At 32.8% G+C, this 26,678-nt stretch overlaps 4 protein-coding genes across 16 annotated transcripts; 2 read left to right on the top strand and 2 right to left on the bottom strand.

The window, feature by feature from the left end:
• Nucleotides 1–1,018: 1,018 nt before the first annotated feature.
• Nucleotides 1,019–4,637, top strand: LOC7474624 (uncharacterized). 5 transcript variants are annotated; one of them, XR_002977444.2, is made up of 6 exons: nucleotides 1,019–1,350; nucleotides 1,812–1,989; nucleotides 2,137–2,234; nucleotides 2,641–2,714; nucleotides 3,536–3,632; nucleotides 4,175–4,260. XR_002977444.2 is itself a non-coding variant. In XM_002319072.4 (6 exons), exons 1-6 carry the CDS (start codon nucleotides 1,129–1,131, stop codon nucleotides 4,408–4,410), a joined length of 735 nt encoding a protein of 244 aa, XP_002319108.2. In that variant the 5' UTR covers nucleotides 1,022–1,128; the 3' UTR covers nucleotides 4,411–4,637. The 5 variants fall into 5 exon arrangements, 3 of the variants coding, with proteins under 3 accessions (XP_024439878.1, XP_006375853.2, XP_002319108.2); XR_002977445.2 differs by lacking the exon at nucleotides 2,641–2,714 and adding an exon at nucleotides 2,316–2,360 and having other exon boundaries at nucleotides 1,020–1,350; XM_002319072.4 differs by lacking the exon at nucleotides 2,641–2,714 and adding an exon at nucleotides 4,357–4,637 and having other exon boundaries at nucleotides 1,022–1,350.
• A 2,570-nt stretch (nucleotides 4,638–7,207) lies between these two features.
• LOC18104091 (pentatricopeptide repeat-containing protein At3g04760, chloroplastic) lies at nucleotides 7,208–9,780 on the bottom strand. The gene has a single exon (XM_024583113.2). The coding sequence runs from the start codon at nucleotides 9,513–9,515 to the stop codon at nucleotides 7,758–7,760; it is 1,758 nt and encodes a 585-aa protein (XP_024438881.2). The 5' UTR covers nucleotides 9,516–9,780; the 3' UTR covers nucleotides 7,208–7,757.
• Nucleotides 9,781–10,760: 980 nt separating this feature from the next.
• Nucleotides 10,761–16,180, bottom strand: LOC7474625 (uncharacterized). 6 transcript variants are annotated; one of them, XM_024583716.2, is made up of 11 exons: nucleotides 16,056–16,179; nucleotides 14,624–14,730; nucleotides 14,218–14,523; nucleotides 13,965–14,075; nucleotides 13,687–13,777; nucleotides 13,321–13,389; nucleotides 12,976–13,053; nucleotides 12,627–12,716; nucleotides 11,739–11,789; nucleotides 11,294–11,533; nucleotides 10,761–11,199 (listed from the first exon to the last, which is right to left on the bottom strand). In XM_024583716.2, exons 2-11 carry the CDS (start codon nucleotides 14,707–14,709, stop codon nucleotides 11,029–11,031), a joined length of 1,293 nt encoding a protein of 430 aa, XP_024439484.2. In that variant the 5' UTR covers nucleotides 14,710–14,730; nucleotides 16,056–16,179; the 3' UTR covers nucleotides 10,761–11,028. The 6 variants fall into 6 exon arrangements, with proteins under 6 accessions (XP_024439484.2, XP_002319657.4, XP_052302443.1 ...); XM_002319621.4 differs by having other exon boundaries at nucleotides 11,297–11,533; nucleotides 16,056–16,178; XM_052446483.1 differs by lacking the exon at nucleotides 16,056–16,179 and adding an exon at nucleotides 15,188–16,043.
• An 81-nt stretch (nucleotides 16,181–16,261) lies between these two features.
• Nucleotides 16,262–21,720, top strand: LOC7474626 (uncharacterized). 4 transcript variants are annotated; one of them, XM_024583714.2, is made up of 14 exons: nucleotides 16,262–16,797; nucleotides 16,898–16,938; nucleotides 17,555–17,624; nucleotides 17,745–17,893; nucleotides 17,989–18,084; nucleotides 18,701–18,771; nucleotides 19,518–19,579; nucleotides 19,673–19,736; nucleotides 19,860–19,944; nucleotides 20,154–20,280; nucleotides 20,540–20,613; nucleotides 20,687–20,750; nucleotides 21,012–21,139; nucleotides 21,286–21,720. In XM_024583714.2, exons 1-14 carry the CDS (start codon nucleotides 16,722–16,724, stop codon nucleotides 21,571–21,573), a joined length of 1,395 nt encoding a protein of 464 aa, XP_024439482.1. In that variant the 5' UTR covers nucleotides 16,262–16,721; the 3' UTR covers nucleotides 21,574–21,720. The 4 variants fall into 4 exon arrangements, 2 of the variants coding, with proteins under 2 accessions (XP_024439482.1, XP_024439483.1); XR_008057108.1 differs by having other exon boundaries at nucleotides 16,278–16,797; nucleotides 20,690–20,775; nucleotides 21,286–21,435; XR_008057107.1 differs by having other exon boundaries at nucleotides 16,279–16,797; nucleotides 20,687–20,775; nucleotides 21,286–21,435.
• The last annotated feature ends 4,958 nt before the right edge of the window (nucleotides 21,721–26,678 follow it).

A 26,678-nucleotide genomic window follows, 5' to 3' on the forward strand; every position in this document is an offset into this window, starting at 1 on the left:
AATTATATATATTAGATTTCTCTAATAAAAAAACCATTTGGTTGGTACTAGATAATTGTTTTTTTGTACTAAAGGTTGAAATAATTTTTTTATATATAAAAAGATATTGTTAATATATATGTTTTAAAAAAATTAAATTATATAAAAATTAAACTGATATGAACTAGTTGATAGATTAAAAAACAATATATATGATCGATCAAAATATAATTTGACTAAAAAAATCAAGATGATATTTTTTTATATATATATAAATATTAAAACAGCATATTAGATCGACTCGAATCAACTTGAGTTAACTTAGTAATTCAACTACCTAGTTCACGAGACACTAATAATTCAATAGAAAACAAATCATTTTTTTTTTATTAAACTCAATTCTCAATCAATTTAATATTGAATGATGAAATTAAAAAAAATCAACTAAAAAAATAAGCCAAGTCAACCTATGTTACCTATCAAACATGGATCATGAGATCAAGATAACCTTATAGAAAATAAATTAAAATAAATTATAAAACTCAATTCTTAATTAATAATAATAAAATTAAAAAAATCAATTAAAAATATGACACATAAAACCACATAATCCAAGTTATAAAATCAAGATAACCTCGTAGAGCATAAACTAAAACAAATTATAAAATTTAATTTTTAATTAGTTTAATATTAAATGATAAAATTAAAAAAAATAAATTATCTAAAAAGTTGCAAATTGATGCAATAATCTAAGGTTTTAGAAATGTCAAGATAATTTTAGTATGACCTAATATTTATCATTTAATTGTTAGGTCATATGTTGATGGCATTTCAAGGTGCCTAATTCTTAATTAAGTCTATATTTGTCATTTTAATTATTCATCGCCAGACTGAAATGCCACTGTAATAGTGAAATGTCAAGATAATTCTAGTATATGTTAATTTTTCTTAACTTGTGATTTTTAAGAGTTGAAGGACCGATCATGACTTTAGCCAGTTAGAAAATCCACGTCATCAAATAAATAAATAAAGCAAGTAAATCCCCCGAAGTTTCCTTTTCTCAAATCCAACCAACACAAAAATCCTCCAGCTCTATCAATCCCGTGAATACATACAAACGACAACCAGTTCGTTCAATCCCTAAGACCAATGTCGATCCCTCCATCTTCATCAACTTCACAGCAATTCACATACGCAGCATCCGCAACATCTGCAACAGCAGCAAACGGCACGTATTTCCCTACCCCTTTTCACCTACAGCAATCGGACCCTTACCCAAAACCATATGTCACCTCACCTCCTACCGTTATGGCGCCCGTTTACCCGCCTGCCCCGATTGGACCCGTTTACTCTCTCCCCCAGTACCAGCAGGTCAGCAATTGTATATGTATTTGCTGTATTTGGGAATTTTTTTTTTTTATTGATGTTGGTTAAGGTTCTTTGATATTGAGTGATTTGGTCATGGTTGTGAAATTGTTTTGTGTAAAGTTTGTTGTAGTGTATTTTGAAGTGGGTTTTTTTGGGTTTCGGGGAAATTGGGTAATTTTAGGGTTTAATTGGGTTTTTTTGTGGTAATGTGAAAATTGAGATGTGAATTTGTGATTATAAGATAGATTATATTTTAATTGGTTCAGAATTGATATTGTTGGAAAAACGAAAATTTGAAATGATAATTTATCTTTTTAATCTGGGCTGCTATATCCATGGATTGATTTTGGTTTGATGTTTTCTTTTATTTTAATGATTTGATTAGACTGTCTTATTATGTATCCGCAAGTGCATTTGTTTGTGTTGCTTTTCAGGGTGAATGATTTTGTAGTGTCTTTGAACAGGCGCAACAATTATTTCAAAGGGATGCACAAACGATTACACCTGAAGCACTTGAGGGTGTAAAAGCAGCCCTTGCGAGTAGTGAGATTGAACATAAAGCAGAAACTAAAAAGAAAGCAGTTCCTCGTAAAGCTGCTGGCCTGACATGGGAGGATCCAACTCTTGCAGAATGGCCTGAAAGTATGTTAACCCAATCTTGTTTTTTTGAGCTTTTTAATAAAGTAAACATTCTTATAAAATGTTTATTTCGTTGATATTGATTTTGTTCACTCTTCACTGTATTTCATGTGTTTCTTATCTAAGGTGTTCTAATTGTGCTGTTTACAGATGACTACCGCGTATTTTGTGGTGATCTCGGTAATGAGGTGAATGATGATGTTCTTTCAAAAGCATTTTCGAGGTTTCCTTCTTTTAACTTGGCCAGAGTAAGTTGCTGTCTCACTCCATTTCTTGATTTCTTTTGTATTGTTTGCCTTGTCTGTGAAACCTTGCCATTTCCTGTTCAGATTTTTCTTTGAAGCGCACAGAGGTGTATTTTTCTGTGTACTAAGGTAGGCTTTGTCTACAATCTACATATTGCTTGGACATCTTGATCATGTGAATTACCTTCAAGTTGCAAATTGATGCAATAATCTAAGATTCTTTTTCCCGTTTTGTTCTAAAATTACAGAGTCAATATGTTAGGTCATATGTTGATAGCAAGGATTTTAAACCTGTTGTTTTTTAAATATTTTGTTTTCTGGGTGCGATATATCCAGGATAGACAAAGTCAGGTTTGATCATTAAATATTGGATGTGGACAGCTGGAATTGACATCTGGAGCTTGTGTAGGTTATTTTTCACGTAACTCACAGACTAAGTGAGTCGTATTGCTGGTTTTCTTGATCTGAACAAGTTGGAGTCAGGTTAGTAACCCATTAAAAATTTTAAGTGGGCTCCATGTGCTGATTTCGTTAGAAACCTGAGTTTCAGGATCTTTTGCTCGCCACAAAATTTCCATAACCTCTAAGCATGCAGGTGCTTTTCCCTAGATGTTTTTCTGTTTGAGTTGATCTTGATAAGATGATGAATTTTTGAAGGTCTGGTACTGTCAATAGATCTGACTAGGTTCTCCAGAGTGCCTGGGTTTAGTAGTTTTGGTTCAGTTACCAAGCAACCTGTATCTGCTTCGCTATTTTTCTCTTGAACTGATTTATGTGGAATTTATTGTCTTATTAGTATGATGGAGCAATCTAATAAAGTCTTTCAGAGATTCATCTGAAATGAGCAGTATCTGGATTGATTTAGGCCTGGCTAGTTGTATTCAATGTAGATTTTTTGCATTTACTTGCAATGATCTCCATAAGGACTTCAATTTTCTGAAATTCCCTTGTGGTACGAGTCTAAAAAGGAGGTTTTTCATAGAAGTTTGGCTGTTGAAATAACCTACTAATCTTAGTCATGTTCTTGGGGACTTGATTCATGATGCTCTGCCTCTGCTTGTTTCAGTTTAGTCCTTGTTACCTCATCTGCAATGCCCGTGGTTGGCTGGGGAATTGGGCTGTGATTATGTTGAAAATGCATGTTTCTTCTGTGTGCCTGTGCATCGGCACCCAGCATGCATTTGCTATCATGTTTTGGGTGTTTCTGTTTCTTGCCCTTTCCTTCTGGTTTTTATTTCTATTTTTTTTGGAAGCTGTAACGGTTACCTTATATGCATATGCTGTTGTGCTTTCTCACATAATAGGTTGTCAGGGATAAGCGGAGTGGCAAGACCAAGGGCTATGGATTTGTTAGCTTTGCCAACCCTACTGACCTAGCTGCTGCACTTAAGGAGATGAATGGTGAGTCAGCTAGTCTCTCAATTTTTTTTTGGTCTGAGCAGTTGTCTCTGTTTATGTTATGAGGAAGAGAAAAGGGGTGGGGGTGTTTGGGCCATTTTATAGACACCTCTGACCTCAGTGGCTTTGTTATTTCGCTTTCAATATAACAAGGTGGCTGAAGGGTGGTTGTTTAGTAACTTTTAACTTTGCAATGGGTAAGTGATCAGCTTTCAGCCACTGAACAAAACATTTAATGAGGAGAAGACGTTGCATCTTGCTTAATAATTTATAATTTTATCACCCAGCTTTTGTATTGGGAAAAGGAGATACTTGTCATATTTGAAATCAAACTAGTTAATCTTTTGTAAGTACCTGGTGATCACTGGGCATTGTCGATCCTTGGTTATTGAATTCAGGTAGATCTTGAATTGATCTTCCTTCAGTTTTTTAATTCCTTTTTCCTAGTGATGAAATTAACTAATATTTTTTTGTCCTTTAATATTAAAATCTTAATGGATTGAGCTGTGTTAGCATGTTGATGCTGTTCTTAACCTTGATTTCAGGTAAATATGTTGGAAATCGGCCCATCAAATTACGGAAGAGCAACTGGAAGGAGAGGACAGATTATGGAGCAGTAGATAGACACAAGGTATATTTTCTTGTTTTTTTTTTTAATCAGTACATCTTCTTCCATTACCTCTGGCGTTTTCTCAAGTTGAAATCTTGTTTCTTTTAACCGTGGCAGAACCACAATCATAAGAAACCAAAGCTTTCGAAGAAGAGCATATTGCACAAGTAAGTGTGATGACATCTTGTGACGCCCGAAGCAACATGCCACCTTAGATGGGTGTGTTGGTGGTACCTTTTTACCCTTTTTTTTAAGCCCCTTTATATTGATGTTAAACTAAGCAGTTGTAAAATTACGTGATACGTCTTATTATTCTAAACAGCTCATTTGCACAATGGAAACATATGTAGCTCTCAAGCAATTTGAGTTGTTCATCCGCACAAAGATGTTTAGATGCATTGCCTCCTTTTTTCTGTGCTTTATTTCTTTCTTTTATGGAAGTACAACACGAGGCTTTCAAGGAAAGAAAATTATGTGTACCAAAAATTAAGAAAATAAGATGAATTAACACGGCTGAAACAACATGATCATAAGATGAAATAACTTGAGAAATTATGTGTACCAAGAATTCTAGAAAATTGACTCCACAGAGCTGCACATCCACTCCTTGAATGCTAACAACAGCCTGGTTCATCTGCAGGTTCAAAATTGTTAGACAAGCGAGCACAGAATGTGTGAGCATGTATTCAATTTACATTACATGTATAATGTTTATGTACTTGCTGAAGTGGGTGTGCTTGCAAAAGCTGGTGTGCCATAAAAGAAATTTCGACATCACAAAAACCAATTCTGCTCACAGTTCAAAGGTGATAAAGCATATCAACAAAAGGGAACAGAACCTTGATGATTTTGCTAATATCTAGTGTTGTGACTCAATGAGTATCTTTCATGCTGGTATATGGACGATTGATATAATCACAAAGGGTATCCTCCTTTAATTTTAGCATGTAATAATGTCCATGAACAATCTTTCTTCTCGTGTGGAATCATCGTGTTCAGTTGCTAATTGAGCAACCTGATGCAAATTTGACAGTCGCCAGTCGCCAGTCGCCATTGGGATTTCACCATCTTTCACAAGCCAAAACTAAAGAAGATATACAGCCCTAGCTTATCGAATTGATAATCAATTACAGAACAGTCCAACATGATTTTACACTGCACGGGACAAATTCTTGGTGATGTTATGGTTCAATAACAAATAAAAAAAATAAATTAGATTCCTTCAGAAAATAAAATTTATCATCTGCAGGACTGCACCTAACATTTCAAGTTGATCTTGGCTATGCTCTGAATGCATGTATAAAAAAAATAGATGATGAATTGATAAGACTACGTTTGTTTTTGTTTACGTGGTTGTTTCTACATTTGCTTTAGTAAAATACAAAACATTATTTACTGTGTGGAATCTACCACAATTCATGTTCGGAATGCTGGTTAGCAGAAATCAATATTAATTTGCTTCTCCTTTCCTTCTTAAGCTGTTCACTTATGAACAGTGCCGACTTCACTCGCCAGTCTTTACTTCTCACATGAACAATATTTTTAATGTTTATTGGAATTTTTTTTAATTGTGTTTTACTCATAAAATTAGTGTTTAATATTATTCAATGACACTGTATAAATTATAAAGAGATTGTAATTTTAATTTTAATTTTGTTTCTGATGATATTTTGCCTGATTTTATTGCACGTTCAAAAAATTATGAAAATTATAGTTCTTATAAGATGAATTTCATACGTGATGAAATTGTAGATAAGTTAATGGAACAATAAAAAATATTTGATATAAAGTATTATTTATTTTATAATGTAACAGTGGTAGTTAAATCTACAATATTTAAATTAAAAACCATCAATATTAATATATATCTTTTTTAGTTATTTTATAATCTCAATTTAAAAAGCATGTTTAACCAAACATATTAAATTATTTTTTATTCAATCGTCAATTTTAACCGTAATTTTAACCAAATATATATAAATATCAAATCAATTTCAATAGAAAATACTTTTTATAAAACAATTTTTTTTCAAATTATAATTATAAAAACTATCACAATATCAAACACGTAAAAACACAAAAACAATGAATGCTATCGATTCCTCACAACATGGATTGGCAAAATTCTTGGCATGCGCTTCACTATAATAGGGAACTCTTACTGCTATCAAAACTTGTTACAAAATTCATTTGTAAATCACAACATCACTAAAGCACTACATTGACAATGGAAATGCAAGAGAAAACCATAGAATCTCAGCAAGACTAACAGTGACAGTCACCAACACCAAAGCATAATGATTGATCACAACAGTTTTCCTAGAATAGATGCCATCTTTTCAACATTGTTCAGCCTCGAATCTTCAGTATCCTCAAAAACATATCCAGGCATCCACTCTTTATGTAAGCAAAATTTGCTTTCTGCTTCGACATCGCATCCATCCTTCTTCAGTAAGTACAAAGTCTTTCTTGGCTTGTATTCAACAAATGATTTAACATCTTCCAGTTGACCAATACTTAAAAAAGAAATGGAAAAAAAATGAAGACTGTCAATATCCAATAAGCAAGCAGTTGTCTGCTCCCTTTTACCACAAGTAACCGGTCTTCTATAGGCAAATGAATAACCAACAGAGAAGAAGCAACAATCCTCTAAAGCATACTGCAGGCCACTGGTTTGTCATTGCTCTAGGAATCCAATTGAATGGCGGTGCTTTTTGTCGAGAGTACATTTTGATTAGAAAGTAAGGCACGCGAAATTTAGGCTTTGGATTTGCTGAAAACTAGCCTTTATTGGCAATGCAATAATGCCTGTAAATAAGTTTTTTTCCCCATCACTAATCATCAGAATCATATCAATCCATGTAGTTCTAGTCCCCCCACCCCTCCCCCACAAAAAGAAGAAGAAGAAGAAGAAGAAGAAGAAGAAGAAAACGTGAAGGTACTTGGTCAGAAGAAATTGCTCATCATGTATAAAAACATGTTATTTAAATGGGTAAAATAGAAACAAGGACTAGGAACCTATCGAGTTTCCTCCTGATAGGATAATAAGAAAAATCAGGTACAAGTTCGAAGAACAAATGCTTAAGCTTGTAACCAGCACATTCTGTAAAAATCCCCTGTTGAGTACAGAAAGAGAAATCTACACATGTTACAATTTACAGTATTGCTCTCTTGTATTCTTTCTTCAAGACATGAATCTTCTCTTCAAATTACTGGCGTTAAAGGTAGAATGTGGCAGGTTAGTCCAAAGAATACAGAAGATCACCTTAAGGCTCAAGCTCTTATGTTGTACCTGATAGGTCACTTCTGCGACTGTGGATTCTAATGTTATGTCTCAACAAACCAGTGACAAATGCTTTTTCCTCAAAATACCATGAAAATATGCAAGACATCAGGTGTCTCGTTGCAGAAATCCTTATTGCCTTTTGTTCCTTGTAAGTTTAAGGCCATACAAAGAAGACACAGACCAGATTTCAGAACATCTGATATGGTCATTAGCCATCCAAGAACACCAGAAACTAGTTCGAATAAATGAAGCCTTTGTAAACATCAAGCAAAGGGAAGGTCTTGTTCAAACGTTTGAATGAATCTTCAGAAATAGCATTCATAATGTAAAGAGAATTAGCCAACTCCATTGCTTGAGTTCTTGATCCAGAGAAACCAATACCTTCAATCAACAACGTGTAAGTAGTTTCATTTGGCTGGCAACCATTTTCAATCATTGCTGCTAGCACTTCAATAGCATCATCAATTCTATGTGCTTTGCATAACCCAAGAAGAACAGTTTTATAGCTGACTATATTTGGCTGGAACCTTCCACTTAGCATGTCTGCCAACAGCCCAATAGCTTCATCCACCATTCCATCTCTGCACAAACACGAAATGAGTGAATTATAAGTTATCACATCTGGGTCAATTCCTTTGCTAAGCATCTGTGATATCATTCCCAAGGCTCTATATCTGTCTCCAGAACTCCACAATGCACTTAACATTGTGTTATAAGAACTGACATTTGGAGGACAACCCACTTCATCTAGCTTTCCAAATATTTCCACAGCATGATCACCATTTCCATTCTTACAAAGAGCGGCCATTATTGTATTGTAGTTCACAATATCTGGCAAAAAACCATCACAGATCATGCAATCCAAGAACTCAATTGCCATATCCAATTTTCCCTCTCTACAGAAAGCAGCAATCAATGGATCATAACAATAAGCATCCGGAGTCAAACCCTTCTCCTTCATAACCTTCACCAAGTTCACTGATTCCTCAATTTTCCCATCACGACACAGAGAGCTAATCAAGATGCTATATGTAACAACATTAGGCTCACAACCTCTTGAAAATATCTCACTCATCCATTTCTCCCCTTCATCCCATTTCCCTTGATTCAACAATGCTCGTAACAATATATTATATGTAATCACATCTGGTTTACAACCCCTAGAATTCAAGGTCCTAACAAACTCAAAAGCTCGATCAACCTTCCCCTCTTTGCACAGCCCCCTAGTTATTACATTGTAAGTAAATGTATCTGGTTCAAGCCCTCTTGATAACATCTCATCCAAAAGCTTCAAAGCTTCATCAATTCCACCTTCAAGAATGTACGCCTCTATCAAAATCGTGTAGGTAATAAGAGTTGGCTTACAATTGTTATCTTTCAACAATTCTTCAAAAACTTTTAAAGCCAAATCAATCTTTCCCTTACTACAAAAAGTCCCAATCATTATATTATGAGTTACAACATCCGGCGAAAATCCCTTTCTTTTCATCCTATCAAGCACTGTTTTTGCACTTTCAATCCGATTAGCCTTACAAAACCCACTAATGACTGCATTATAAGCAAAAACATCAGGTTTACCATGCTTCTCCAAAATGCCCATCACCCTAGTAGCCTTGTCTATATTTCTTGAATTAAAAAACCCTTTAATGAGCTTAGTACACAAAATAACATCAGGTTGATAATCTTTAGCAACCATACACTCAAGAAAGTAGAGGGACTCACTGTACTTGCCTGCTTTACAAGACCTATTAAGCAATCTCATCAAATGGGTTTCTTCGAAATCATAAGATAAAGCAAGGGCTGGTCTTGTTTCAGGTAAAACACTCCTTACTTTTGGTTGGTTTCCTAGGTGGTGGATAGTGGCATTATGGTTAGGGTTAATGCAGCTAACTACATTGCTTTGAAGTGAAAGTAAAGAAGGTTTTAGATGTTTGCTAGTGAAGGGAAAGCTATAATTGTGAGAGATAAGCTCAGTGGAAAATGTTGTCATGTCAATGGTTTCGTTCAATGTTCATGAATTATCATTTTGCAAAAGAACTAGCTAGGCAGAGAAGTATAGAGAGTACCTGTAAATTTACAAGGAAAAAGAGAGAAACTTGAAATTTTGGCGATTGTCTGTGAATGTGTTTCGGACATCTGAGTCTTGCACAGCAATTTTAAGGATGTAGTTTGTCAATGGGATTACAGTGCGTACGTTATGGATAAGGGACAGCATGGGTGCAAGGTCTTAGGATGATTGGTCGTAGATGTCCCAGAGCCCCAAAGGATACAGATGGTTGTTTTTGTTTATGGTATTAAAAAAAGAAAAAGAAAAAGTTACATGTTACTTGAGTTGTTATAGTTATAATTTGCATGTTTTTTAAAAATTTAAATTTTTTTTATTTAAATTGTTTTGATATGTTAATGCTAAAAAAATTAATATATTTTTAAATAATTTTTTTTTAAAAAAAACATGATATTCTCAAATATAATCGTAAACATCATGTCATTACATTTTCTTTGGTCTCCCACCACCCCCAATCCACAATGCCCTGGCTCAGGAGATGGAAAGGTTTTGGCAAAAACAGAAACTACAATATTAAACGGTCTAAAAAAGGACTGCATTAAAAATATTTTTTTAATATTAAACAATTTATGACTTCTTAAATTTACATAACATGTGAACATATTTTTATAAAAGTAATTCTTACTTGTTTTTAAGAAAAAGTTGAATAGGATGATAATATATATAGACACATCATTTTAATAAAACCGATGATATATATAAAAATATTTTGAAATAGAATTATGCAAAACCACAAGTATATTTGATGTGTAATTTAAAAAAAAATGAAAAAAGTTATTAATTTAATTAAAAAAATGAATCACATAATAGGTGATTGTGGTTTTGTCTAAAATCAAGAATACTGTTTTGTTTCAAAAGCAAAACAATTTTTCTTTTTAAATGACTTGTTTTTGTTTTAAAATAAGATAAACAGGAGTCGAACACTGATTTTCAAGAAAAAAGGGAGACGAATACACCACACATGCAACGTCTTAGTCATTGAGTTTGGATGTTAGTTTGGTAATGGCATTACGTGGTTTCCAAAATCCAATGAAAACCTCTCCCAAAGACGCAGAACTCTGAAAAGATTAACAAAAAAAGAGGCATTGCGTTTGGAATGGCTTCCCGTTTAGGAGAAGGCATAGCAGGATTTGCCGTAGTTATGATCACATATGGAAGCTTGGAAGGCAATAGTTGGCAATCTGGCTGGGTTTTGCACTCCCGCATTTTATATAGCGTGCCGGCCTATAATAATTCAGTTTTTCCCTGGAGTTGCTAGGTCGAGAAGACAGAACACAGACTACAGTTCAAGACTTGAGGATTCACATGCTTCACGCCAGTAGACTCGTGAAGCAAAAAGGATTAGAACACTGGATTCAAGTCCCAACTCGAGCATACAACAGTTACCATCTGGGCAACGTAGAAAGAATATGGTCCAAACACTGTATAACAGATTTATCTATCGAAGTTGATATCTGTTCTCCTTCAAACCCTCGTCACACTTCCCAGTTATCCCTGTTGAGATGTCCGAAAGAAATGATCTTTCAGGACATGCCATATTCAGCACGGTCTTCAGGCTTCCAAGATTTGGCTTTTCTTGGAGCTCAATTCCCTGGGAATCGGAGATTTGCTGGTGAAAGAACAAAGTTGTGTTAGAACTCAACCAATTTGAGAAAGGCCATTTAAACAGTTGCAAAATGTGAAAGTGAAGACACACTACTTACTACCTTTGTCAGCCATAATATGTAAGTTGCGCAATATATTGCCTGTGCTTGAAAATCCTCAAACTCATTATCGGGTATTGTTGAGCAGGAATTTGCGAGATGCAACTCATTATCCATAAAGATACCAATGTCAGCATTTACGCTGGATTTACATACACGGTAGTTAGATGTGTCACCAAGATTAGTTGTGAAATGCCTTATCCAAGACAAGGAGAGGAAACGACGATGAAGCCACAAAGCCTGAAAAAGATAAAACTAAGTATAAGAAGATACAAAGTGAAGTGTGGCTGGAAGTTGACCACTGGTGTTTAGGAACCATTAAGAATTCGCAGAAATTGGATATCTTCGTTTTACTTGAGGGGAGAAAGAAAAGATAAAACATCTACGACAAGTGAATCAATAATGAATTTCTTAAACCTGTGGGGCAACGTTTTGTGAGATGTACCTCTCTTCCTACATAACACTTAATCAATGCTTCATTCCAATCAAGCTCCTCCTGTCATACACCCACAGTATAACAATCAAAATATCAAATAAAACCCGGTTAAAAGTGGAATAAAAACATTTTATGAATTGTTTGCACTAGGATTTTCCTCAAAAGAAGGATTTTGCTTCAATAATGTTATTTTGTTATCCGCGTGTTGATAGGTCCCAATCAAAGCTATGGAATTGTAATAGAAAAGATTATTCTCTCAGGGTGAGAACAAACCACAGATATGACAGGCTAATAATGCTTGTTCTCTTTATTCTCATGTATGAGTTATATACAAACCCATTTTGTGACTTCAATACCGAAATTAAAGGACCTACAAAGCCTAATGCTTATCCTTGCAACACACTAACAGAAAGCTAATTAACTCTCTAACAAAGCCTAATGCTTACTCACTAACAGAAGCTAATCATCAAGCATACAAGAAATCTTAGCCTTCCCCACGTTAGAAAGCTAATCCTGATAATTGGGGTTTTGTTTCCTTGATCTCCACGGCACCATCTTCTTATCACATGTCCAATAAAAGAAAGAGAGCTTGTCTCCAACATCCTGACCCATTTTTTTGCGTAAGACTACAACAATGCAGTCAAATCACCAAGAAAATCAAAGGAAAGTGCTAGGTTTATTTGAGGCAAATGTAATCTAACATAAAAAGAAAAGGTCATAATATTCCCATTCCCATATTCATAAAACTCAGAAGAGTTGCTGATGAGCTGATGTACTTGGAAAGGTACCAAGAATTAGCTACATATGATCATAAGCGCACTAGAAACACAAAAACAGAGCAGACAAGCCTTCATAAAATGAGCAGTGATTGATGAACAGTGTGCAGAAACGTTATACCTGCCAGATTCGATAAATTTCATCATTTCCATCAGATGTTCCATCTTCTAGTTTATGGCAGTGATCCTCCCTGATCCTGAGCATCAGCCGCTGCATTTAATGAAAACTCATCAATAAATTTCTACATTGTTTTTTTTTCAAAGAGGCATTGGATTTCATTAGAAGATTCCCCCCAAAAAACCCATCAATAAATTTCTACATTGTTTTTTTTTTCAAATAGGCATTGGATTTCATTAGAAGAGCTATGATAGTCCCCCCCTAAAAAAAATGTTTAAGTGCTTTTTCAGGGGTTTATCTTTCTTTTGAACTCTTCAATATCAGGCTCAAAAGTTTGAAGAGGAAAACTCACAGTGCGATAATGAAAGCAAGAATTATCAGCAACATGTAATCCAGCCCAGTTTCTGGATTTCTTCAACTCATGCAGCACCTGCAGGCAAAGTGGATTCATATATAATTCAAAAAAACCATGTACAACAACTAAAAATTTATAGTTTACAAATCTAACAAAAACAACTCAGCAGGAAACCATTCAAAACCAGGAAAAAGAGCCAACATAGCTTACTCTAGTGATAATCTAAGCTATGAAGGCTAGCATACAGTATTACAATGCACATTTAAGGGGGCAAGGTTGGCCCGAAAATGTTTTGCTACAGCTACATTCTAAAGCATTGATACAAAGCAAACACTTAGTGACCTGTTCTGTTGTCATGTATGAAACTAACCAGCAACGATGATTCCATGCACGATAATTCATTTTTGATCTCTGCAAAACAAGTGGGCAGGAAATCATATTAAGACCACACCTCACTGGTGCATTCCTCGTCACATAGTTTATGGGATGTCTCATCAACTGTTATGTGCCAAAAATCATTAGTTTGACCACAATTTTATAGGAAACCCAATCAAGAGCCGTTATAGGAAGATTATTTCTGATGTCTCTGGGAAGGGTTAGAAGAAACAAACTAAAATGCAACAGAAAAGAATATAATAGTTTCTACTATTAAATATCATATAAACCTTCATCTATTAATAATATCAACATCCTGAACTGAATTTAAACCTCAGCTATTTTCTCCACTAGCTCAGATTCTTTCCCTACAATATCTTGCATAGTTGAACATTTTCCAGCAACCATCTTGATCACCCACCGCCTGCCAATTTATTTATACATCCATAAGAGTTGGGTTTTATGCTTGAAAAGAATTATGCCTAAATACACGTTACGGTGAAACAGTTGATAACTGTTGAATTACATATAGAGCTTGGTGGAAAATCAAAAACACAAAATAAAAAGTATCATCATATTAAAAACGAAAAAGAATAGCTTATATATGTTACCTGTGGCACCATGCCTTTTCACTTTTGGGAGAGTATGAAAGGACTAGGGCCGACAAGAAAAGTTCATCCAAAAATATCAACATATGCTGCTTCTTTGACACAATTAACTTCCTGCATGACAAATACGAGGAACAAACATCATGGTTATGGGTTCATGGTAAGAATAAGCAAGACTGAAAATAATTAAATGAATGGAGATACAGATGCACACACAAACATATCGATATAAACTTGAGCAGAAAGCTGGAAATACCTGAAATTCCATGCAGTCCCAAAGTCACAGCTTAACAATAAAAGCGCCTTGCTGTGCTTCATGACCTCACTTTCAAGATTACCCTCATCCCAAGATGCATCAGATAGATTCTCATGCCTCTTATATTGGCTAATTGCATGCATAAACACATCTTTGACCGCCTTATACAAAGGAAGGAGAACATCTGTCGAAATTGCAAGCTTATGATCCCTGCTCCAAAAATTTGCATCTTCATGTTCCAAGGAGCTGCTCGCTTCTTTATTTAATGTGACAAATTGGGATGGGTGAATAAATCCTACTTCATCACTATATTCAAGAATATCAACAACGTAAAAATGCATATTCATAGTGTGAAAAGGCAAGAAATAATCAAATGTTTATGGACATGCGTTTGTAAAATTCTTACATGAGAGGATCAGACTCCAGAATGAGCTCAAATTCATTCAAAAGACTCAAACTGTTTCCTTTCAAAATCATAGATTCTTTTCTCATCTCTGCTGAGTTGACAGGAAACTGCCATAAAGTAGCAGAATGGCAATTACAAATAGATGGGTATATTGATATACATTTTGTGAACTGAAGTCACTAGGTCACAGGTACAACAAGGAAATTAAAAGAAAAATCAAAGAGAAAAAATTGAAGACAACTGTTTCGAAAATAGGGGAAAAAAAATTAGTCAAAAGCCCAATAACAGTAAAACAGCTTCATGTTCAAGAAAAAAAAGAGACTTCTCTATTTATACAACTACCTAGACATGTGGAGGAAATTGACTGAGGATATAAACCTGGTTTTAGGGGCTTAGCAAAGTGGTCATGACATTCAGAACTCAGTCCCTCCCAGAGCTTCAAACAAACATGCATGAGCAAAATCCTAAAGCTAGACTTCTTTGATGATTAACATGACAGCCAAGCATTCCAGCAAAAAACTTTAGTTTCCAAAAAAAAAAACAAAGAAAGAAAAGATCGCAGACCTTAGTCAGTTGTTCCCTGCAGATTTACAGGGGACTAGCAAAACCCATGCCTCTAAAAAAAGGTGCTTATCACCCATTGATTATGCAAGATTAATCAAAACTTGGTTTCAACCTCCATACAGGGCTCAGCAGGTATTATGAGCATTCCAATCAATCCAAATCCACAGAGCCAAACCCAGCAAAACATGAATATACCACCAAACTTTTATATCAAAGTACATGACATGCAAGCTCAAGAACTAAGCAAAGCAGGGTAGGAATTATAACTTCAAGGAGAAAACTCAAGACAAACAGCCCCTATAGGGTATAGACTCCTTGCCTTTCTCTTTATTTATTTCACCCTTTTCTCAGCTCACAATGGCAGCTCCCCACACTAAACAAAAAGAAAAAAACCAGGCCTTTGAATTGCAATCTTTTCCACCAAGAGAACCACCAGGAAGCCCTCACGGAAAACGAATCCCCAATATTTTCAAAACCAGAGAGCTCCCACCCAAAACTAAAGTCAAAACCCCTATTTATACCAAAAACAAGGAAACCCTAATCCTCTCTCCTCTGACCCGTTAACTCAATCTCAACCCTTCAAATTACTAGCATTTTGCCCTTGGAATCAATAATTGTATACTAAAATTATCAAATGTCTCTCATCAATAACAAATCAATATCATTTTAAAGCAACCGTGAAAATGGAATAAGATACCATCTATGGATTCCATAAAATAAAACAGCTTTCATAGTCCATGGTGATCATAGATATCTACTTCAAATCTTTATTAAAATCATAGGCCTCTTCCAAGTTTTGAGCTTTCACGTGAAACAAAAGGAACCCACATGGAAAAGAACTGAACATTGCAAGTGGAAATAACAGTACCTGTAACTGGAGCAGAGATGATTCCTTCTATTTCTTACGCTTCACTTGTTTTGAGAAATAAAAGGCGCTTCCATCTCTAGTAGCAAAAAAGAAAAATTTGAAACTTACACTCTGGTCCCTGTTGTTATATGACGTATGGAAAAAGACCCTTTTTTTCAATAGAAAAAATATAGACACGCGTCAGGAGCTGTTACGAGTGTTTTTAGCCTGCCTCCTTCTCTTAACCATGAATTTTTTATTCTTTTTTTTTTTAGAAATCTTTTAGCCATGAATTGACAGAAAAGAAAAGGAGAGAGAGAGTTTCTTGATTTTTTGTCATCATCATCAAAAGGGATCTTTTATGGTGATTGTCCAAAAACAAAACTCTACTCTACAGAGCTCTCAATCTCTTTTTCACCTATGAGTTTTGCCCATTGTTTTTTTTTCTTTAAATTCGAAGCATGCTAGCTTTTCTTTCCAATCAAATGTTTTTGATTTCATGATCTTAGACATTGATGCTTATATATGTTTCTTTCTTCTTCTTTTTTGAGTAAATTGTTCTACATTGATTGATACATGCTAAATATTTCTTCTTTTCTTTTGGATTTATTTTATTGATTGTTTTCCAAAGTTTTGGCATTCAGAAAATTGTTGGCTTGTAGAGCATTTCTATTGGTTTTATAAATTATGGATCATATTGTTGGGGGAAAATTCAAACTGGGTAGAAAGATCGGTGGAGGATCTTTTGGGGAGATTTTTCTTGGTCAGTTCTTCTTATTCTTCTTCTTCTCGTTATATTATGTAATTGCAATTTTGTTTTGAAAGAAACTAATGAATATCGCTTATGGCTTTAATTTGTACAGGGATTGATGTGCAGAATGGAGAGGAAGTTGGCATAAAGCTGGTATTTGAATAACGTTCATTTTTTGTTTGAAATTTTACCTTATTTTCATCTTCTTTATTGGAATTTAATGTATTGGGCATTGACTGCTAAAGAGGGGTATGCAATGTAAGAAATTTAGGACTGATGATTCTCTCTGATCAATGAGATGTGCAATGTGCCTTGAATTGGAATATTTTTCCTTTTTCTTTTTCTGAAAGAGTATGCTTGGTTCAGTTTGATTTGAGTTTATTTTGGTAGTGCCATTACTACTTGAATGCAAGAATTATGTAAAAGAAAAAAATGCATACAAACGCAAGAATTCTTGCATGGAAGGTGATGTAGCTGCATAAGTTCTTGCTATGGCATGAACAAACTTTTGAACTGTGACATGCATTAATTTGGTAGAGAATTTCAGCCAGTCCTAACCTTTATAAGATTCTTCTTTACCGTCATCAAGAAGGCATTGTTTTTTAAAGGAAAAATTAAGTCACGTAATTGTATTGATGAAGTGTATGTAATTGAATATCAAGAAAACAAATTGAGATCCATCTATTGATTTATCTTAAGTTTTATCTAAGAACACATTTTTCTTTCTCAAGCTCTCAGCATATATTTCCTTTTTCCTGTTAATTTTAAGGAACCTGTAAGGAGCAAGCACCCTCAGCTTCACTATGAGTCTAAAATTTACATGCTTCTTCAAGGAGGAAGTAAGTCCTCACTGTCTTTCCTTCTTGTTATTCTTAATGTGGTACAATAAGCTATAATAAAGTGATAGATGTCATTTTTGCACTATAATTGAATGATTATCTCATTTATTTTTTATGCAGTGGGAATTCCTCAACTCAAGTGGTTTGGTGTTGATGGTGAGTACAGCATCATGGTTATTGACCTTCTTGGGCCAAGTCTTGAAGACTTATTCAACTACTGCAATCGGAAGCTTTCTTTGAAAACAGTGTTGATGCTTGCAGATCAATTGGTATGTGTCTACTTCTCTTGGAGGAAGTTATTTCCCTTGGCTCAATGAGCTTCCTCTTTGATTAGATCATTAATTTTCTTAGTTGTTTATTTTAGATTAACAGGGTTGAATATATGCACTCAAGGGGCTTTCTTCACCGTGACATAAAGCCTGATAACTTTCTTATGGGTTTGGGACGTAAAGCCAATCAGGTATATTAATATGCTGCAGTTCATGTGCATGTTTAACTTTATCTTCAGTTGCAATTTCAAATTTTAAAATTTTGGAGTGGATCTTGGTTCAGTTAAAAACATTAGAGAGTCTTATTTAAACCATAGTTTTGTAATTTAAATATCTTAGTGGGATGTTGTCAACTATGGAATTTACCTCTTTGCAATTTTCCAAGACTTTTTTTTTCATTCTTTTTTTTTCAAACTTCATTATTGTGATGCATTTGCATGCTTAGTATATTAGATATAACAGTAAAATAACAAAAAAATTGTAGTTGTAATCGAGAGATATCTATTATGAATATCCTAACTAAATGATAAATATTTTCACTTACTGTTGGGCATAGTGAAGCCATAATAATATGGTGCTACTATTAAAATAAATATAAATTAGTTGATGAGATTGTTAAAATATAATTGAACACCCTTAGATATTTGGTATTTCTCAAATTGATTTGTCTTTATTTTCTGAAGAGAATTATGAAGTCCAATTGGAATTTGGTTCCCTAGCGAAAGTCCTGATTTTATTGAGAGTGAGAACATCTTCTTTACTTATTTCTGCAGTTGGTGGTTATTTCATTGTTAGTAATTATGCCAGGTTTATATTATTGATTATGGCCTTGCAAAGAAGTATAGGGATTCTCAAACTCATAAGCACATACCATACAGGTACTTCCAGTTACTATGCTTTTCCTTTACATTGCGTGTTTTTCCTTTACATTGTGTTCCCTCTCTTTTGTAGAGAAATTTTATAGTACTCCAAAAGTAATCAATAGTTACTCCATGGGTCTATCTTGAGGAGAAACAAATACAAAGATGAAAGCAAAAGGAACATACGAGCCTACTAAAAGACCAAAAGTATTAAAGAATATTTTCACTTGGGCTAGAAAATAATACTTTTAAATCTCTCTTATTAATCACTCTTTCTCCTATAGAGTAACTATTTATAGTCATTCCTTGAGTATCTATTGTATTGTGTAGCGTATTCCCCCCCCCATCTATCTTATTTATCTATTTATTGAATTTGTGCATACAACATACTATTCAAAAGGTAGAGGGATAGGCCGGTTACTCATTTGGAAAGTGCTTAAGTGAAAATTTTGGTGAGCATTCAGATAAACTGAATGGATTGGATGTTACCATCTCTATCAAACTCTGCTCAAAATTAGTTGTACTGGGATTGATTTTTCTTATATTTAATTTTACTTTGGTGCATAACAAATTCTCGCTTTAATTAATACAACACATCACTTCAATGACAAACAGAAATCATTAGGGTTTTCATTTTCTTTTTTCAATATTGAAATGATTTACCAAAATACTGGTTTCCATTCCCATGCAAACCACCATTGGGCATTATTACTAGACTTGTAAAATATTGCTTATATAATTGTGAATTTGTTGTATCTTCTCAGGGAAAATAAAAATCTTACCGGCACAGCTCGATATGCCAGTGTTAACACTCACCTTGGAGTTGGTAAGTAAAGTCTTATATCAATTGTTGATTTTATTACTTGGCAGAGTTTTAGATTAATTTATGCATCTAATTATTGTGTTGCTTGGTTAACAGAACAAAGTAGAAGAGATGATTTGGAATCTCTCGGTTATGTGCTTATGTATTTCCTCAGGGGAAGGTTGAACATAAAATAAATGTTATGTTAGTCCTATCTAATTTTTGCTTTTAGAGTCTTTCATAGGATCAAATACAAGTTGTTGATTTGCATCATATTCTAAGTTTCATGAACTGTTGGCATCAGCCTTCCGTGGCAGGGTCTTAAAGCAGGGACAAAAAAGCAGAAGTATGATAAAATCAGTGAAAAGAAGACCTTAACTCCTATAGAGGTAATACTACGTTTCGACATGACACCTTCTTCTACTAAAGCATACCATTTCATGTTATGTTTGTTTTATTTTAATATGGAAGAATGTGTTAATTGATCTCTTAAACCCTGCTTTCTTTTCTTTTCTTTTCTCTTGTCAATGTTTATCTTGTTGCAAAATTAAAAATAAAAAAGACAGAATTGCTTAAAGTTCCAATAATATTTTGACAGGTTCTTTGCAAATCATATCCATCAGAGTTCATATCATACTTTCATTATTGTCGATCATTACGATTTGAAGACAAACCGGATTATTCATATTTGAAGAGGCTTTTTCGTGACTTATTTCTTAGAGAAGGTAAAACATGGAGATTGTATTTATTAATTTAGTTTATCTTCCCTTAATATAGCATGGGCAAGGAATGCTTTGATTGACAAGTCATTTCCTATTTTTTCTTGTCTCTTCCTGTTGGTAATGACTGCTACCCCTCGCATTCGAGAGTGTGACTCCAGTGGCCTACATTATTAGAATAACAGATTTTGTGCAGGCTATAAAAGTAGTTTGGCCTTGCCTGGTTCCTGAGCAATACAAATCCTGACATGGATTATTTGTGCAGGCTATCAATTTGATTATATATATGATTGGACAATTTTGAAGTATCCTCAAATTGGTTCCAATTCTAGACAAAAGGTTAATGTTCGTCACTTTTATAGCCTAGACTTTTTCTTTGTTTGATATTTATAATATATTTTGTATGTTTCAGCAGCCTAGTGCAAAGGCAGGTTCAAAACTTCGACCATCTACTGAAAAAACAGAAAAGACTCCAGGTGTGTTACTTATCGAGTTAGGAAGGTATAGAGAGGGTATAGAGAGGAATGTTAAGCTAGTTTTGTTTATAAAAACTTATGTGCATGACTGTGTTGAAATAAAAACATGATTTCTTAATTACATGATAAGCTTGCGATTATTAGCTAGATTAAAATTTATAGTGATTACCATTGAGGCTTTGTTCCTTAAATTAGACCTTTCCAACTTCCTTTTCTCGGAATATGAAATGACTTTTGTTTCTATTTACTTGTTTTAACTAGTGGGAAAAGAGATGCATGATAGATATTTGGGTGTGGTTGAAGTGTTGGGTAGAAGAAGTGCTTCCAATGTTAATGTTGATCGCTCGAAGCACAGGCCATCGGAGAATGTTTCACCATCAAAGGAAGTGGTAAGTAATTGCATCCAGAAAATGCTACACTTAATACCTTTTCCTAACGTGTAATATTACCACTTTGAGGAGGTAGATACAAAAACTCTAGAATTCCTGGTAGGTGATGTTAAATTCTGCTATAAATATGTTTTCATCTTCTCCAGCGATCTGATTTGGATAGAGGCCGCACTTCTTTCTCTCACAATGGAAGTATGTCAAGAAAGGCTGTTGCTTCAAGCAGCAGAATAGGCACTACTGTTTCAGCTAATGAGAGTAGATCAAGTTGGCTGTTTTCGAATACTAATCGCCTGCCTACCACCCAAAAAAACCGTTCTGGAGTTGAGTCCAAAATGGCATCAGTTTCTCATGGAACCCCTACAAAAGGCACCCGTGAGGGCCATCTTCGAAGCTTTGAGAATCTTTCCATTGGCGCACAGAAGAGGAAGCAATGAACATTATTACATTACTTTTAGTAAAAGATGGTGCTTTTTATTTATGATGAGACAATACATGTGTTCTTGTTTCATTGCATGTAACGCATATTTATTCAAGCTTTTTCGTTTTGATAAAATTATGATGCATTTTGCCTTTCTAAGAAATCTGCATGTGCAACACCCGGGTGTCGTACATCTTGTTTCGACGTAGTTCTGTGAAGCAACCAAGAAGAAAATAGTAAGTTCTCTAGAGATGATTGGACATTCCAAATCTTACTCTTTGTTCTCGTTTTTCAAGAATTTGTCCTCTACGTTTTTGGATTTGGCAAGTTCCCTTCCAGAGGCAAAACTAAGATCTTGTTTAAAATTAGTTTTTTAAAACTAAGATCATGTCTAAAATTAATTTTTATTATTTTTACGGTTGAATCGGGTTTTTTTAGAATTTATTTTTTTGTTTTCTTGTTTAAAATTATTTTTTTTTGTTTTTAGATTGTTTTAATGTGTTGATATTAAAAAAAAATTAAAAATTAAAAATATATTATTTTGATATATTTTCGAATGAAATACTTTGAAAAACAATTATTATTACACTCAAAAATACCCTCTAATTCTAGATTTGAGTCTTGTATAAGCAATTCTTTTTATGGTGATGTGCTTTGCATATAGATAGGTGTCGTAGCAAAGGATTAATTTTTTTTAACATAAAGAATATATGTTCAAGCATTGTATATAGTTTTTTATATAAATAAAAATAAAAATCAATAACTTAGGTTATAAATTTGACCAGATCAATAAGTTGATTTCATTTAATTATATTACAAGGAAGCCAATGTGCCACCATCAAGGGAAGTTGCATGCAATGCTAGAACCTGACGGCTTCCTCCATACAAACCTGACAGCTTCCTCCATATGCTAGCACATGTGATACACGAGCAAGTCAAGTTGCCCTACCCATTGACTTTATCCCATCATATTTGTTTTAATTTAAATTTTGATCCTTTAAGCTTAATTGTTTTACATCAATAAAATTTTATTTTATGTTTTCAAATCCAGCATCAATCAAGCACTAGAGTTTTCCGTCGATATTGCGAGATCTTTATATATAAGCAACTAAAATAAACTATTAACTCAAATCCTAAATAAAAACAATGTGAAAGGATCGAATAAAAAAATGTTAAGTTATAAAAAAAGAAAAGACATAGAACTCTTCCCCTACCCATGCAAATAAGTCCTTAATATTAGCAAAAAGAAACCAAACATTTGTTTAAGCTTTAAATTCTATGCCTGAAGCTCTAATTCTTTTAAATCAATGAAACTGAATTTTATTTTGTCAAACCAAGCATTAACTAAGTGATAAAACATTTCCTCGACATCATTTGATGTGTTGATGTTAAAAATAAAATTTTAAAAATAAAAAAATTATATTATTTCGATGCATTTCCAAACGAAAAATACTTTGAAAAATAACTACTACCATAATACCAAACGAACTCTTAAGGTTTAGGGAGAAGTACATGGAACAAAAGAGGGGTTTTTTTTTCAACATGCAAAGCCCTATGGAATATACATACATAAATGCAAATAAATTTAATGTAATTTATTAATAAGTAATTTATGTTATTAAAATAATAATATCGTCATTAAGAACTGAGAAGTTTTACGATGTTCATGAAGTACTAGTAACATCCTATTAGTTATTTTATGGGATCCACTTCAAAAAAAACACAAATAAAAGAGAGAAATTCAACGTAAAACACTTTTCATGAGTAATGAGTTTCATTCTATTTTTTCTACTTGTGTTTGTATTTTTTCAAAATAACTAATAAAATATCATTAATTACTTCTTGTGCACCCTAATAAAATCATAGCTTTCTCTTAATAAAAGTACAAGATATTTTTTAAAAGAACACTTCCACAAAAGGAGCTCCTACAAAACAGATCGCAATTTCTAAAGGAACCAAAATCCTGTAACAAAAGAACAAGCAATATAGTTGTTTCCACTTTCCACTACAAAAAAAAAAAAAAGAAAAAGAAAGATGTAGCTTGTTATTGATTATTGAAATTATTTTTTGTTAATTTCTTGTTTAATGGAGCAACAATTTTAAGAGATCGAGAAATCAACATTTAATGTTTTTGTTTTTCTATTTAAACGGTTATTTTTTTTTTAAACATGACCTGGTGAGTGTACAATGAAAAATATAAAACGATAATAAATAAATCAGGTTTAAAAAGAAAAATGATTAAGAAAACCTTGGAAAGAAAATATTTTTTTGAAAAAAGGACAAGTGATGTATCTCAATTCATATATTATTAGATATAGAAGAATAAAATATAGTAAAAAAGACATAAAAAATAATATTGGTCAACTCGAGTCAACATAAATAACCCTGGTAGTCAGGGCCGGGCCAACCCAGTATATCTCATCAAACCTACGGCCGAGATCATGAGATTGAAATAACCCAATAAAAAAATAACGAGAATTATAAATTATTTTTTTAAAAAAAACGTGTTAACTTTTCAAACTTATAACTCAGGTCATTAGACCCATAGTACCCTATCTAGAAAAACCATAAAGTTCAATTCTCAATCAATCAAATATTGAATAATAAAATTGAAAAAAAAAAGAATTTCAACTATACAAAATAATTAAAAAATAGCAATTAAAAGAAGGAGGGCCAAAATAAATTTTATATTTGATTGAAGGGTGAAATTAAAAAGAAAAATTAATTTAGCAAAAGAACCTAAAATATCAAAAGAATGAGGATCACAACCAATATAAAAAAATAATTGAATTGTGAAATTGAAAAGAATAATAACTTTTATAAAAGGGTTAATAAAAAAATAAAAATCAAAATAATAAAGACCAAATTAGAAAACATTACTATCAATTTGGATTGAAGAATAAAATTAAAAACCCATAAAAGTTTTATAAAAGGGTTAAGGAAACATTAGAAATCAAAAGAATAAAGATCGAATTTGATAAAAACAAATATAGCAAATTGGAAAAAGAATGATAAAATTAAAAATAAATATTTTTTTATAAAATGGCTAAGAACAAAAATTATAAATAAAAAAATAAGGATTAAAGTTGAAAAACCAACAATCAGGAGGGTCAAGTTGTAATTTTTGAGAGAAGAGAAAGAAAAGATAACAAAACAGAAAGAAAGATCTATTGCGACAAACTACACTGCTAAAGCTGACATGCCTAGCTGCACATTCAAAAGGCATTGTTGTGCTTCTAGTTATTTGGTGGGAGGATATTTTTTGATGTTAAGAGACGCCACATGTGTTAGGAAGCGCGTCGGGTGGTCAATACCTTTTTCTTTTTTATATATATTTAGTCAAATACCACATTTTCTAAGTTGACTTCATAATAATGAAAAAATTATTATGAAAATACAAAAAAAACCCCGTTAACTTAGGTTTTAATTTTTTCACTTTTAAGAGCATTTTAGTTATTTCAATGTTCCTTTTAGTTTCTTATTATTTTTTACATATGATCAAATACCAAATTGCTTCTCGGTTTACTTTATAATAAAAAAAAACATTATGAAAATACAACAATATCACTTAATGCTAGCTCAATTTTTTTTACAAGGGTATTTTGATCGTTTCAGTGTGAATTTAGAATTGAAAAAGATTTATTTATCCCTGATCAATTTAACAATGATCAATGGACCTGTGAAAACACTTAAATGCTCTTATAAGCTAATACTAAATTTTTCTAAAGAGTGTTTTATGTCAAAAAATGCTTTTAAATTTTTTTAATTTTTTTCTTTGATTTTTTTTAAATACTTTTTAATGAATTTTCAAACAAAAAAATATTTTAAAAAACAAACATTACCACAATCTCGAATACTACTTTAATATAAAAGCAAAACCACCATTGCAAACTCTTTTAATATTCTTTATATCATTTACTATGTTCTTTAAATAAATATTGTTTTTTTTTTAATAAAAATGTCACAAAACCTCAGCCTAGTTTTCACATCTTTAAGGAAATCTCAATTAAGTTTTCAAAAAAATTCTCACGAACAAGTTCTTAAAGTTGTAAGAAATCTCAATTGAATCTTTTTGTTCAAAATCATCTTAGATTTTTCAAAAAAAAAAAAAAACCAATCCCTTAAAAAGAGTTTGACTTTACAACATAAAGAATACACACTTTAGAAGAAATCCATCAATGGACGTGGAGAAATAGAATCCATTAAGAATTTTGAACCATCACAAACCTACTTCATGAAAAAGTTACGTGTTGAATTTGAATCTAAATGCCACTAGCTCAATAACTCACCCTCATTGTTTCCATGTTCTTCAATATATATCTATATTGACAAAAAGAATTACAAGAAAAGGAAAGAATCTCATTTTAATCTTTAGATCATGGAGTGAATTTAATTAAGTTGTTTTCTCCAAAATCATTTGAATTTTTGAATAAATAAAAGTCATACTTTATTTTATATATATATTGAAAAAAAGAATTACAAGAAAAGGAAAGAATCTCAATTTAATATTTAGACCATGGAGTGAATATTAATTAAGTCGTTGTCTCCAAAATCATTTGAATTTTTAAATAAATAAAAGTCAAACTCTTTAGTATCATTTTTATTTGATGAATTGCCTTGTGTTTGTGAGTATAATTGTGGACTTGTGGTTACTTTTCAAAGTATTTGTCATGCTGAAATACATCAAAATAATATTTTTTTATTTTTTAAAAATTATTTTTGAGATCAACGCATTAAAATGATTTAAAATATACTAAAAAAATAAATTTTTAACAAAAACATAAATAAAATTTTATGGAACACGGTTTACACCGTGTTTCCAAACTATATCTAAAGCAGTGTATACCAGGAAAGATCTACTATGGATATGGATATGGATAAATGTACTCAATTATAAATATTGGAACCTCTAAGAATCTAATTGACAAGATATTATTTAGTTTGAGGACTAAATCGAGTAATTTCTAATTACCTAAACCTTTTTTTATCTAGAAAATTACCAAAATTTGAAGAAATAAATCAGCCAAGCAGCACGAGTTTTCAATCACGTGACAAAACTGACACGTGTCGTTATTCCTTAATGGCAACCAGTTTAAATACTAAGTATTATATTTTTTAAAA

This window comes from Populus trichocarpa, chromosome 13 (genome assembly GCF_000002775.5).
Source record: "Populus trichocarpa isolate Nisqually-1 chromosome 13, P.trichocarpa_v4.1, whole genome shotgun sequence".
Classification (NCBI taxonomy): Eukaryota; Viridiplantae; Streptophyta; class Magnoliopsida; order Malpighiales; family Salicaceae; genus Populus; species Populus trichocarpa.